Below are 12504 nucleotides of genomic sequence, written 5' to 3' on the forward strand. Positions count from 1 at the left end.
CTGTCTTTTATTTTTAATATTAAAAGCTGGATTTTCACCACAGGGGGACTTTAAATCAAACAGGCTGCAATATAAAATGTACCTTTATAGTTCAAATAAACAGCTAATTTGCTTTAACAAAAAAACTATATAGCACGCATTGCATGTATCGTGCAATATGATAAAATGTGTTTTTACGTGCACACGCAGTTTTCGCCTGCATATGATACGCACTTTATTGCGTGTATACACGTACCCCACACTACTAATCTGTGTAAACTCATGGTTTACAGTGCATATGCACGCAAAAAACTAATTTTCAGGTATAAATTGCACAACAAACACAATGCGTGCTATAGAGACGCATCTAACGAGAACGGGTTGATTTTGAAGTCTCGTTTATCAACTGAGGAACGCGTCTTAATTATTTTGTTATTCTCCATGAATATCCGAGCCTGGTAAACTAACCCGAGTCAGATGGAGGAATTCTCCAGGGTGCTGAAAGTACAGCATCACTTCATCCACACTAGTGAGGGAGTGAGAGAGAAATCAGCCACACCCGCTTCTGCTTATTGGGCATCTTTCCGAGGAACGTCACATGCAAAACAGCCACACGTTTATGCCGATGAATTATAGATTAAAGGGAGGCTGAACATGCAGATTGGGTCCCACACACACACACACACACACATACACATGTGACACACACACACACACACACACACACTCATGCACCGATGACTGAGGAGAGAGATGCGTCCTGACGAGCTTTGCTGAAGCGATCTCCGTTTGACAGCGTTCACTCACACACAGCACGGAGAACAGAAACACACACGATGCGTTTATTCTTCAGAGATGTGGTTCTCTTACTGCTCAATGCACTGGTGCTGATATCTGCAGCAGGAGAGGAGCTCGTCTTCACCAATCATGTCCTGGTCCAGTTGCACGAGGGCTCGGATGAAGATGCTCACACTCTTGCCCTGGAGAACGGCTTCGGGAGCGCGAGGAAGGTATGCGCACCAGAACGCCTTCAAAACTGTCATGTCGATGCATGGTTACTGAAATAACGCTCAAATGCAGGTTTTTAATAATCATGCAATAATATAGAAGCATGCACCACTCGTGCAAATGTGAGTACACGGTGTTCTTGTTTAGGCTACATATCAGAAATAAATCAACTGGAATTAAGTGCTACATTCATTCTGCAAAATATAGACTCAGAAGTTGAGAGCTACATCAATTTACAAAGTCATAGTTTATTGTTTTTTAATGGTCATATGGTCGGATTTCATTTTCCTGATATTCCTACTGGAAGTGCCAAGGGATAAAAGAAGAATACTTAAAATAAATATGTGGAAATAATATAACTTGAAAATAGGAATTTCAATTTATCTTGGAGGGCATAATTTGATCTTGTTATGATTTTTGACTAGTGGAGATATACAATTAAGCAGGTGATTATGAAAACATTACACAACTGAATCACATAATTTCTTATTTGCTGTGCATGCGAAATATTCACATAAAAACAAAATATGAATCCCTCAAATTGAATGAAATAGCACGGCTTGTCATTTTGATTATGCTAATGTTATTCTTTTTGCTTGTGTAATGTTAACAGGAGCCGTAAGAAAATGACTGAGATTTACTCTAGTGTAAATAGTAAACAAATCTTTCATCTGACATCCAGATGTTTATTTATTCCATCTCCATAAAGAGCAATTTATCACAGAACAGAGACTTGATGAGCTTGACAAATCAGCCTTGTCAAATGTCAAAACATCACTGGTGTGGAACAGAGTTTCACGTGTGGCCATGCACTGGAATAACATCTTTCAACTTATTATTGAGAGAGAGAGAGAGAGAGAGAGAGAGAGAGAGAGAGAGAGAGAGAAAGAGAGAGAGAGAGAGAGAGAGATTTATTCTTCTAATTCATGCACTCTTTGTCTGAAGCAATTTACGGTCCCTCTGAATGATGCATTCGCTGCTTTCTTTGCTCCTTGATAAACAGTGTTTGGATGGAAACTCTATTTGTGTGACTGGAGCATCTGGAGATTTTATTTTACTTCAGTTCCTTGGTCAGAATTTCACAATCACAACTTGCCTTGAACTTAAGAACAAGATTCAAATGAACAATGATATTGTGGGAAGGTGAACAATTAAGAATACATACAATATAAATTATAATGTAATATACAACAAGATAGCTGAATTAAAATAAAAAAATACAATACAGTTGCCAAAATATAGATTGGATGTAACGGATTCAGAGCCATAGGATGAAGCTGGATCTGATTTGTAGCAGATTGACATTTTAACATTTTCTGCAATCAAACTGTTCTTAATATTGCAAGTTAAGAACACGAACATGCTTTTGTAACACAACTAGGATTTACCGTGAATATTAGTTGGTGTCACTCAGACCAGGTTTTGTACAACAATGGAAGCCAATAAAGTTCTTGCCTAATGTTCAAAAAGTGTCAGTTTATAATATACAGATATAATATAATACAGTTTATAATAATACAGATCATATCAACATTTCTGTGGGGAGCATTAGTGGCATAAACATCTTACTTTCATTTTTTGTTATCTACACTGCAAAAAATGCTTTTCTTACTTATTATTTTTTTCTTGTTTTCAGTACAAATATCTACAAATTCTTAAATCAAGAAGCATGTACTAGATAAGTAAATGACATAATAAAATATAGCTTGTTTTCTGAAAGAAAACAACATCTAAATTAATTAGTTTTTGTTTAAAACAAGCACAATAATCTGCCAATGAGGTCAGAAAAATAATCTCAATTCAAATGGAAAACAAGCAAAACTTCACTCACTTAATTTAGATTTTTTCCACCCAGAAAACAAGATATCATTTCTTATGTCATTTTACTTATCTAGTATATGCATCTTGATTTAAGAAATTTTAGATATTTGGACTTGAAACAAGTCAAAAATAAGAAAGAAAAGCATTTTTTGCAGTTTAATATTTGCATTCACAAACAATCTCAGCATCTTTTTTGTTTAACAGTGTTTAACACATTTCCATGCTGATGAGTGTACGAGTGTCAGTTTATTAGTTCACATTAGCGGTGATGAAATATTAATGTATAACCATGCAGACATTAAGTATTTTGGCCTTTGAAAACATGACATTAAATCCGTCGTACTCAGTGCATCTGCTGGGTTATTCCACACTTCTGAAGAGGTCGAACTCTTCTAACTGACGTCTGTTTCATTTCAGCTTGTCTTTGGTGAAGGGTTATTTCACTTCTACCCACGGGAAAACCCTAAAACTCGTAGGAAACGCAGCGTTCACCGCCTCCACCGCCTGGCGAACGATCATCGGGTAAGACCAGCATCTCAGTGTGTGTGTGTGTGTGTAAGTGTGTGTTCCCATAGAAACTAACCCAGTCATCACTAATCTGATGCCAGATCCATTGCACGTATGAGTTAAAGACTAACATGTCAATCAAGCTTTTGGCTTGATGTTTGAATGCTATGTTATTAGCTATCATGACATTATGCAGTTTGAATTAGGTTATACTTTTTTTTATTTATGAAAATGCTTTGTTCTGATTCTGGATGCTGATTGGGCAATGCAGTGCTAAAATGCACAATATAGTCACAGCCCTGATGCGAAATCATTTAAATGATGCTTAATGGGAAATTTGTGTCAAGGTCATTTTGTTCTGTGTGCCATGACAATATCAGTATATATGTATCAAATGTAGCGCAACCTCTCAATGTACAGCATAAGAAATACATAATGCATGTTTTAATATCAGCATAAGATGAATTGCACTTTAAAAAGTAACAAAGAGCAAAGTTGATTGATTTGGGACATAAAGGCCCAACAACTGGCAGCTCAGACTATGGAGGACCAGCTCTACCATATTTAAAAATAAATAAATAAATGCTCAATAAATAAATAAGCATGCAATTAATTGCCCCAAAAAATACAATAAACAAATAAATGTAGGTAGAAATTAAATTATACAGTGAGACATAAATGTATATATCTCTTTTAATTAGCTTCTTTATTTATTCATCTTTGTAATAATTACCTTATTTATTTATTGTTCGTTATAATCTTCAACTTTATTTATTAATTACTTATTTTTTTAAAGTATTTATTTATGTGCATGTTATAATATTTTTGTCTGTTTTATTTTTCCTTTGTATTTTTTTACCCTATTTATTTCTTCTATGCTATTTATTTCTGCCTGTCGTTTTTACATTTCTGTATGCATTTCTGCCTCATTATGCAAATGAGGAGGGGGTGTGTCTTAGGGGGTCAACTTCTGCCCATTGGTTGGTTAGCATTTTACTGCATCGGTCGAATCTACATGCCACCGGCCACAGTCACAACAACGATGGCTACCTACGATGAAGTTGTCAGTGAGCTGAGGCATTTAGCAACTGTTTTTGAAAACAATGCTAACGTTATAAGTATTGACTTTATTATTTTTCGTTTGGACGCTCTGACAGAACGTGTGTTTCAGTTAGCGGCACACATGGACACAGATGTCGACAATGTAGTTTTTCAGAATCTACAAGGAAGAATAAAACAGACAAAAATATTATAACATGCACATAAATAAATAAGGTAATTATTACAAAGGTCAATAAATAAAGAAGCTAATTAAGAGATATATACATTTATGTCTCACTGTATAATTTAATTTCTACCTACATTTATTTGTTTATTGTATTTTTTGGGGCAATTAATTGCATGCTTATTTATTTATTGAGCATTTATTTATTTCTGTATTTATTCTTAAATATGGTAGAGCTGGTCCTCCATAAGACAGCAGGAGACATGTGTGTTATGTTTTTATGCTATAGTGTGAACATCCAATAAACACCAGTTTCAATCAGAAGATTTCAATCTGTAAGATTTAAGCCTATAATGATCCTCCATAATCCTGTGAGGCGGGACAGCACCAAATGGCACTCGCATTTCTGCACTTTTAATAACTAAACAGCTATTAATGTTCAATTGTGGGTTGAGGAGTTGAATTATTTATTAGTCTGTTCATCAGGGCTGAACCTCTCAAAAGCATTGCTCCGGCTCAAGTGTGTTAACTCCTCCGCCAAACCCTCAGCATCAACATATTGAGCTGCAGTCATCGTTAGCAAAGATCTTCAAAGCATGAAGATACATTATATTAAGTCATTGCTGGTGAAAGCTTCTCTAGACATCAGGCAAACAAACCGATTTCAACTTGATTCATGTAAACTTAGTCATTTTTCCTGCTCAATCTGACATATTGCATGCCTTCAACTCTTCATCATTCAATCACTTCCCGATTAATGAAACCAAGCATTTTTTTCTCATTGATTATCATGTTCCGAAATACATCACATTATGGAAGTTAAATTTATTAAAGGGGTGGTATAATACCCTTTTCACAAGATGTAAAATAAGTCTCTGATGTCACCAGAGTCTGTACGTGAAGTTTCAGCTCAAAATACCTCACAGATATTTTTATAGCATGTTAAAATTGTCACTTTTTGAGGGTGAGCAAAAACGCACCATGTCCCTTTAAATGCAAATGAGCTGCTGATCCCGGCACAGAGGGCGGAGCTTCAAGAGCTTGTGTGTGTGTGTGTGTGTGTGTGTGTGTGTGTGTGTGTGGGTAGCTCCAATTACCTCACACAGACATGCACTGAACATTTAAAAAACGTTTAGCTGTTTATGTTTAAACCGGAGTCTGACAAAGATGGAGAGACTCTAGAAGTGACAACATGTAGAAGCAACAGGACATTTCTGAATGATTAGTTGATGAATGTATGCAGCTGATGTGGAGTTAACTATCTTCTAGTCATTGATTAGGATATTCTGTCTTGATAATCTATAAATCACATTCCCAGGGGCGGAGTTTATGTAAATTTTAGGGTTTGTGATGTCACTAACCCGTGACGAAGCTCATTGTAGTTCCTACCAGCCGTTTGTTGTAGTCCTTAAAAAGTGATTTCTGTAAAAGAAAATCTCCCTTTGCTTTGAACTTTGTGCGTTGTAACTTTGCAGATGTTGTTTATGCTCAAACAGCAACATTACACACTAACTAAAGTTAGAAAAGTGTAAATCATAATCAACCACCTCTTTAAGAACAGTGGTTGCGTCCAAAATCTCACGACTAGGTACTTATTTTCAATAATAAATGACTTCACGACCGCTAAAATGTGTGTAGTATGAATGTAATCCGGGCTTACTAAATTCGCCATGATGTCAGTATCATGTGACCTTCGAGCGTCACTGTCATTCATAAATCCTCTCCTGTGGCCTCATGGGATAGTAAAGTATCCGTCATATGCACACTTCAAATCTCATCGGGAAAAAGTGGAGCTTTTCCCTACTCTTTTAATGGTTACTGTGAATTCAGACATCTTTTGTCACATACTGTTTTTTTGCCTACTATATAATAGGGAAGTATGTGATTTCAGACGCAGCCAGTGTTTTATGTTTAATTCAGTTCACTTTCAACTAGAAAGAAAAAGCTCACCGATCACTAATGCCTCTATTTTTCTATGTCTGTTTCCATCTATTACATCACATGGATAATATCACTGAAAACTTCCCCATTTACAGTTTTGATTTAATTACAGTCTGTTGCATTGACCAGGGTAATCAATTCAGAAATGACAGTCCCATCATATTTCATCCATTCATCATCTTGACAAATGACACACGTCTCATTAACAGACTGATGTGCTTTACTCAGCCGGTCTTTACTGATGGACACAAGCTAAAAATGGGCATCTGGTCATGGACAGCAGGGGAAAAATAAATGCAAATGCTAATAATAAAAATATAACCGACTATAAAATCATGCTTTTACAAAAAGGAAAAAGCTTTTGCAAAGGAGAAGAATAAAATACGCTTGCAACATCTTTTGTTGTTAGCATCAAAGGTTTTGTGTCCAATCATACTCTACTGTATTTTGGTGAAAATGATCTGTCGCTTGATTGAATTTAGTACAAATACATGTAAAAAACAATAACTTGCAATTTTTATCTTAATTAGCTATTACATGCAATGCATAAAAAAATTTGTTGTTGGTAAATCAATGTATTTAGGTGTATTCACTGATTTAAACACTATTGTGAAAATATGACCCAGCCTACATTAAATACAGGTTTATTGCAATGGGAATAATCATTGTGTTGGTTTGAGTGTGTTCCGGGATGCGAAATGCATGACACATTTGAAATTCAAGAGACATTTAGAAACCCAAATGTACAACTTTGTTGCATTGATTTCGTGTATTGTTGGGCCTATGCAGTTTGTTCTGAAATAATTAAATATCAATGTTTGATTTTAAGGACATGACCTAACATTGTTCAAAACTAATGTCCAGGAAGTAAATGCAAACCCTGGAGCAGAAGCATCCCAGTTTGAGATGGATTTACCTGTTCAGGCACGAGTCTTGGAGTGACCCTGACCGGATCTCAGAGCGGATGCTGGAGAATGATGGAGAGGTTTCTCCATCGACATCATTTCCAGCTCAAGTGTTGTGTGTATTCTCAGAGCGCTGTGTATTGATCTGGCCTGTTTTTGTGCTCTGCTCATTCACACACTCCTCTCATCTTGGGTTTGCTCTCCATTTGGACAGTCTCTCTCTGTTGTGTAACAGCGTTCTTCATCACGATGCGGCAACACAACTGTCCTTGTCGGATCGTTTTACTTCCGTAATCGGACATATTTACAAAGCAAGTTACATTTAAATAAAGTATTGCATAGATGAGCTACACTCTTAAAAATAAAGCTTCTTTATTGGCATTTATGGTTCTATGAAGAGCCTTTAACACAGGGGTCTCCAACCTTTTTTCATTTGAGAGATACTTTTTAAAAAAGATAGTGGCCTAGAGCTACTCATGTAATACAATGCTTAAATCTCTTAAATAATGTCTCATAACTCTCATATTAACAACTTTCTAAACTGTTTTAGACCTAAAAGATGTTACCCTTAAATGTCAGAGAAAAGAACAGAATCAGATTAAAAAAAATTATAGAAAAGTGTACTTTGCATATTATACTATAAACACACAATTATAGTTGATTTTATAGTGCATCTTAACTAGAGATGAAATGGCATGAAAATTTCATTTCATGATTATAGTGAACAAAATGATCACGGTTTTCACAGAATCCTGTTCAAAAAGTACTAATACTACTCAATAAAATCAATTCAACAAGTTTATGTCGAAAACCAGCAAATAACAAATATAATTAGCATTAATATGCACTTTTTGTTTACATAAACATTAAAATAACAACATTAAAAATGATGGCCAGATTACGGAAAATGTAAAGTTTCGATTTTCTAGGCTGATATGGCTAGGAACTATTCTCTCACTCCTGCGTAATAATCAAGAAACTTTACTCTGCGCTCCGTCATATCATTACGCCTGCACTCATGGTACGGCAGTAAAGTTTCTTGATTATTACGCAGGAATGAGAGAATAGTTCCTAGTCATATCAGCCTAGAAAATCGAAACTTTACATTTTCTGTCGGTCTTAGTGCACGATGTAACTACAGAAGAGTCAAGTTTTAAATAGGAAAAATATCGAAACACCTTGGTCATTTTTTTTTGAGAAATGCTAATGGTCTTGTCCACTTCAATGATGTATGCTAAGCTATGCTAAAAGTGGTACCGCCAGAACCGGAGATCGGCTGAATGGATTCAAAAACGGTAAAACTCAACAGTTTAACTCTAGGGGAGTTGTAAAATGAGCCTGTTTCCCAAAAAAGTGGAGTATCCCTTTAAAGGAGTGTCTTGCGACATGTTATCTACTAACATGTAGCCTACAAGTTCAAATAAAGTTTTGACAAAAAAAGATTTATAAAAAGAAACGTCGCATATTTCAGCCTTTAAATCATTTTTATAAAAAAGAATGAGTCAAAAAAGATAAATTACTGATGTTTACAATGCACATTAGCTTCTCTTTTATTATTAATAGTAAAATTCGGGTCAGATTTCCCCGTGGCGTCTGTCGTTGCTATGCAACCATGCACTGCGCTCTCCACAATGACAAAGTTTTAAGAGTTGGAGACCCTTGCTTTAACATCTATGGAACTTTTCAGTGCACAAAAAGTAGAAAAAAGTTCTTGGTTTTTGGGTTCACTTTCTGGAACACGAAATGGTTCTTCTATGGCATTGCTGCAAAAACCCTCTTTTGGAAGCTTTATTTTTTTTAAATTTAAAACAAGGAACAAGGGGTCATCAAAGGTGTTGTCCAGACAATGCAATTTCCATACACTCTTTGAATTACAATAACACAGTTATCCATTCACCATCCATTTATCCCAATACATTTTTCCAAATTAAGTCTAACAGTGAATGTAAGTCTCTCCATATACATTTCCTTTACAATTTACATCCACTGGTCTCTTGCTGGCTTTCCGACAACTTACTAAGTGTATTTTTAATAAGTATTTTGCACTGTTTAGAACTATTTTAGGTATTTTTCCTAAGTACAATGTCAAAGCTTTATTTTTAAGAGTGTGCTGAACTGTGTACAATAAAAGCAGGAACTTGTGCAAACAAAATCGGGTCAATTTTGTTGCACATTTTCTTCAATCTCATCTAAAAGATGTGGCTTCTGTGGCTCTCCGTATCACTCTGGGTTTTGGGTTTTAATTCAACAATTTGAATAGAGCAATTATTACACACTTCACCTTTAAAGACACGTTTAAATAAGCATGTGTTCTGAACTTTAGGGACAAAATTAAGAAGGATATTTACGCAAAGACCCACTTACATTTGCTACCTCAGAAACACTTGTATTTTCTTTAGGGAACTCAACTCTGCATTGCTTGTTTTCTCTCCTGGATAAATCATTTCAACTAGTATTTTGTCTAATTTGAAAGTCACTTCGAATAAAGCAGTCTTCTAAATTAATATATGCATTAAAATATGATTGCGTATGAAGATCTGTCTGTAAAGGGAAAGGACAGTGTTCATGCGATGCACGTATGAAGCGTACGGTGCCATTTTGAGAAGCAGCAACATCTGAGTCACGAGTGTGTCAGATGTGAGGAGATAAGACAAGCTGTTCTGAGCGCAGTCCCACCGGAAACACACAGCAGAGACGCACCACAGAAACACACAGCAGAGACGCACCACAGAAACACACAGCAGAGACGCACCACAGAAACACACAGCAGAGACGCACCACAGAAACACACAGCAGAGACGCACCACAGAAACACACAGGGTTAAGAACATATGCCTCAATGTCCCTTAATCAGGAAACATCAGGAGTTTAAGGGTCACTGGTGGTAAAACAATGCAGCTGATTGCGAAATTGGTAAATGAAAGGTAATGCGTCCTTCAAAACCCATATACTGTAGTGAATTTTTACAATAGACCGAACCGACCCATAAACCCCTGAAGCCAATTTATTCCTTGTACCCGTCACTTTCCCACCTTTCAGCTCAGATTCGTTCGACTCAATTATCATGTCCTTGAATGTAGTTCCTGGTAGAGAGAATTTCTCCTCATCTTTTGCAGAAAGAAGCACATTTATAGAATACGGTGTTGTACTTTGACTAAAATCACTGTATCAGTAATTTCTTTTTAATAAAAGTAATATCATGATATACATTTCTCCTGGAAATTTGAGGAAAAAGTTTTATACTGTGGTTCTGCCAATCTGTGGACAAATCAGAGAAAAGGTTAATTTTTTTTATTATATTAACATTTTATCTGGAACTCGATGGGTGCATATTTAATTAATAAGATTATTGATAAACTGAGCTAAGAGACTAATTATTACCGTTGACTTCTGACAGCTGTCACAGTCGGCTGACGCAGAGATGAAATAAAGCTGGATCTTATTGCAGGAGCCTCTTTATTTTTCAAACTCTCAGAAAACTCAGATATCAAAACCATGAACATGACAACTAACTTAAAGTAATGAAGACCAAACAAAAGCTCACAGAAAACAGGCTCAATATAAAGAGCACAAACCAATGTTGAAACGAGTGACAGGTGCAATGCATTAAACAATCAATGGAGCTCAAACTCTGACAAAATGTGACAACAGGACATCAGTTTAATTCTTTATAAAAATGAACAAGTTACTTGATAAGGCCACTAAATTAAAATTCTACATTTCTACTTTAACTTGTCATATCGATCAGACTAAGTCTGTATTGTTTTTTGTAGTCTGCATTATTACTTTTAATCATCTCTATTAAGCTATTACAGAGATTAAGCACAATCTCAAGTCATATTTATCTATAATGCATTTTAAATAAGTTTATATTGTTCATAATTGTCATACTTGGTTCAGTATCTGTGAAGGTCTTTCCAACTGGGAAAATTCACAATTAAATTAAATGCTGGACTCTTTTGCCCAATATGTCCTGTGCATCTTAGCATGGCCCTTATATGCAGCAAAGCACCAAATACGGGTCATATGTTGTCTGATTTCATTTATTTGAATGACTCTGAATGGGAAGTGTGTGTGTTGATTTACTGCCACAGTGGATGAATGGGGTCAAAGAGCTGTGACCTCTCATGGGTCTCCAGCAATAGAGTGATGCTGGAATATATTTGCACGACTGAGAGATATTCATACCCTTGCAGACAGCTTTGTGTTTTTGAATTAGTGATGCACGATATATCGGCCACCATATCGGTATCGGACGATATATATATGATGATTCATAATGTTATCGTTATCGGCCTTATAAGAAAATTTGGCCGAAATATTAAAGCCGATAAATAATGGATTATTTCCTTCAGCTGAAACACTTCAGATGCGCACTGTTGGAATTGCTTGAAATATGATTGGAATCACTTCAAAAAAAGGAAAATACAGTTCAGTGCAACATGTGCAGTGCAAATCTGTCATATCAGCTACATAAAAATATAATGAGAACATTCAAATTGTGTGTTTGGGACATGTCTTTTACTGGTGATATTTTTGTTTTTGTAATCAGGCTCTCAAAATGTAGCCTATATACAGATTTTGATTTAGATTTATCGGGCAATATATCGGTTATCGGCTTTTAAGTATAAAGAGTTATCAGTTATCGGCCAACATTTTCATGTCGTTGCATCCCTATTTTAAATGTTAGCGTTTTATTCTTGGTATAAAAATTGTATGGATGTAAAGGTGCAAAGTTACAATTTTCCCGAACTATACGTTTCATAATAGACTCTTATACTGTATAAGGCTGGGAATGTCAGCTGCTCATGAAAATAATGAATATGTCATCAGCTTGCAGTGTTTTAAGCATTAAAATGTTCTCGAATCTGTGTGATCTGACTTTGATCTGTGTAGTCTTTACTTCACATGCAGATTTGAGAGTGTAATGGGGGGTTTCTATGGCTGACGTCATGCTCTGGTAGAGATGGTCTTGGGGGGGGGGGGGGGGGTTCTGCTGTGTGGAGGTCAAGGCTCTCGCTGTGAAGTTTCTTTAGTGTGATGCTTTAAAGGAAAGCGATCCAGCCATGAGTAATCCTGCACTTTGAAACTCTACGAGCTGTGAATATTGCGCTCTGC

The 12504-nt window shown here is 36.0% G+C and overlaps 1 protein-coding gene across 1 annotated transcript in view; it reads left to right on the forward strand.

Moving 5' to 3' along the window:
• Positions 1–471: 471 nt before the first annotated feature.
• pcsk2 (proprotein convertase subtilisin/kexin type 2) overlaps positions 472–12504 on the forward strand; it is a 110702-nt gene continuing 98669 nt past the window's right edge. The window contains exons 1-2 of the mRNA XM_077237639.1: positions 472–989; positions 3226–3330. Of these exons, the coding sequence (XP_077093754.1) occupies positions 816–989; positions 3226–3330 (279 nt within the window). The 5' untranslated portion in view covers positions 472–815. The remainder of the gene's footprint in view (positions 990–3225; positions 3331–12504) is intronic.

The sequence above is a fragment of the Siphateles boraxobius genome, unplaced genomic scaffold (genome assembly GCF_051911475.1).
Source record: "Siphateles boraxobius isolate OS27281-9 unplaced genomic scaffold, OSU_SipBor_1 204, whole genome shotgun sequence".
Taxonomy (NCBI): domain Eukaryota; kingdom Metazoa; phylum Chordata; class Actinopteri; order Cypriniformes; family Leuciscidae; genus Siphateles; species Siphateles boraxobius.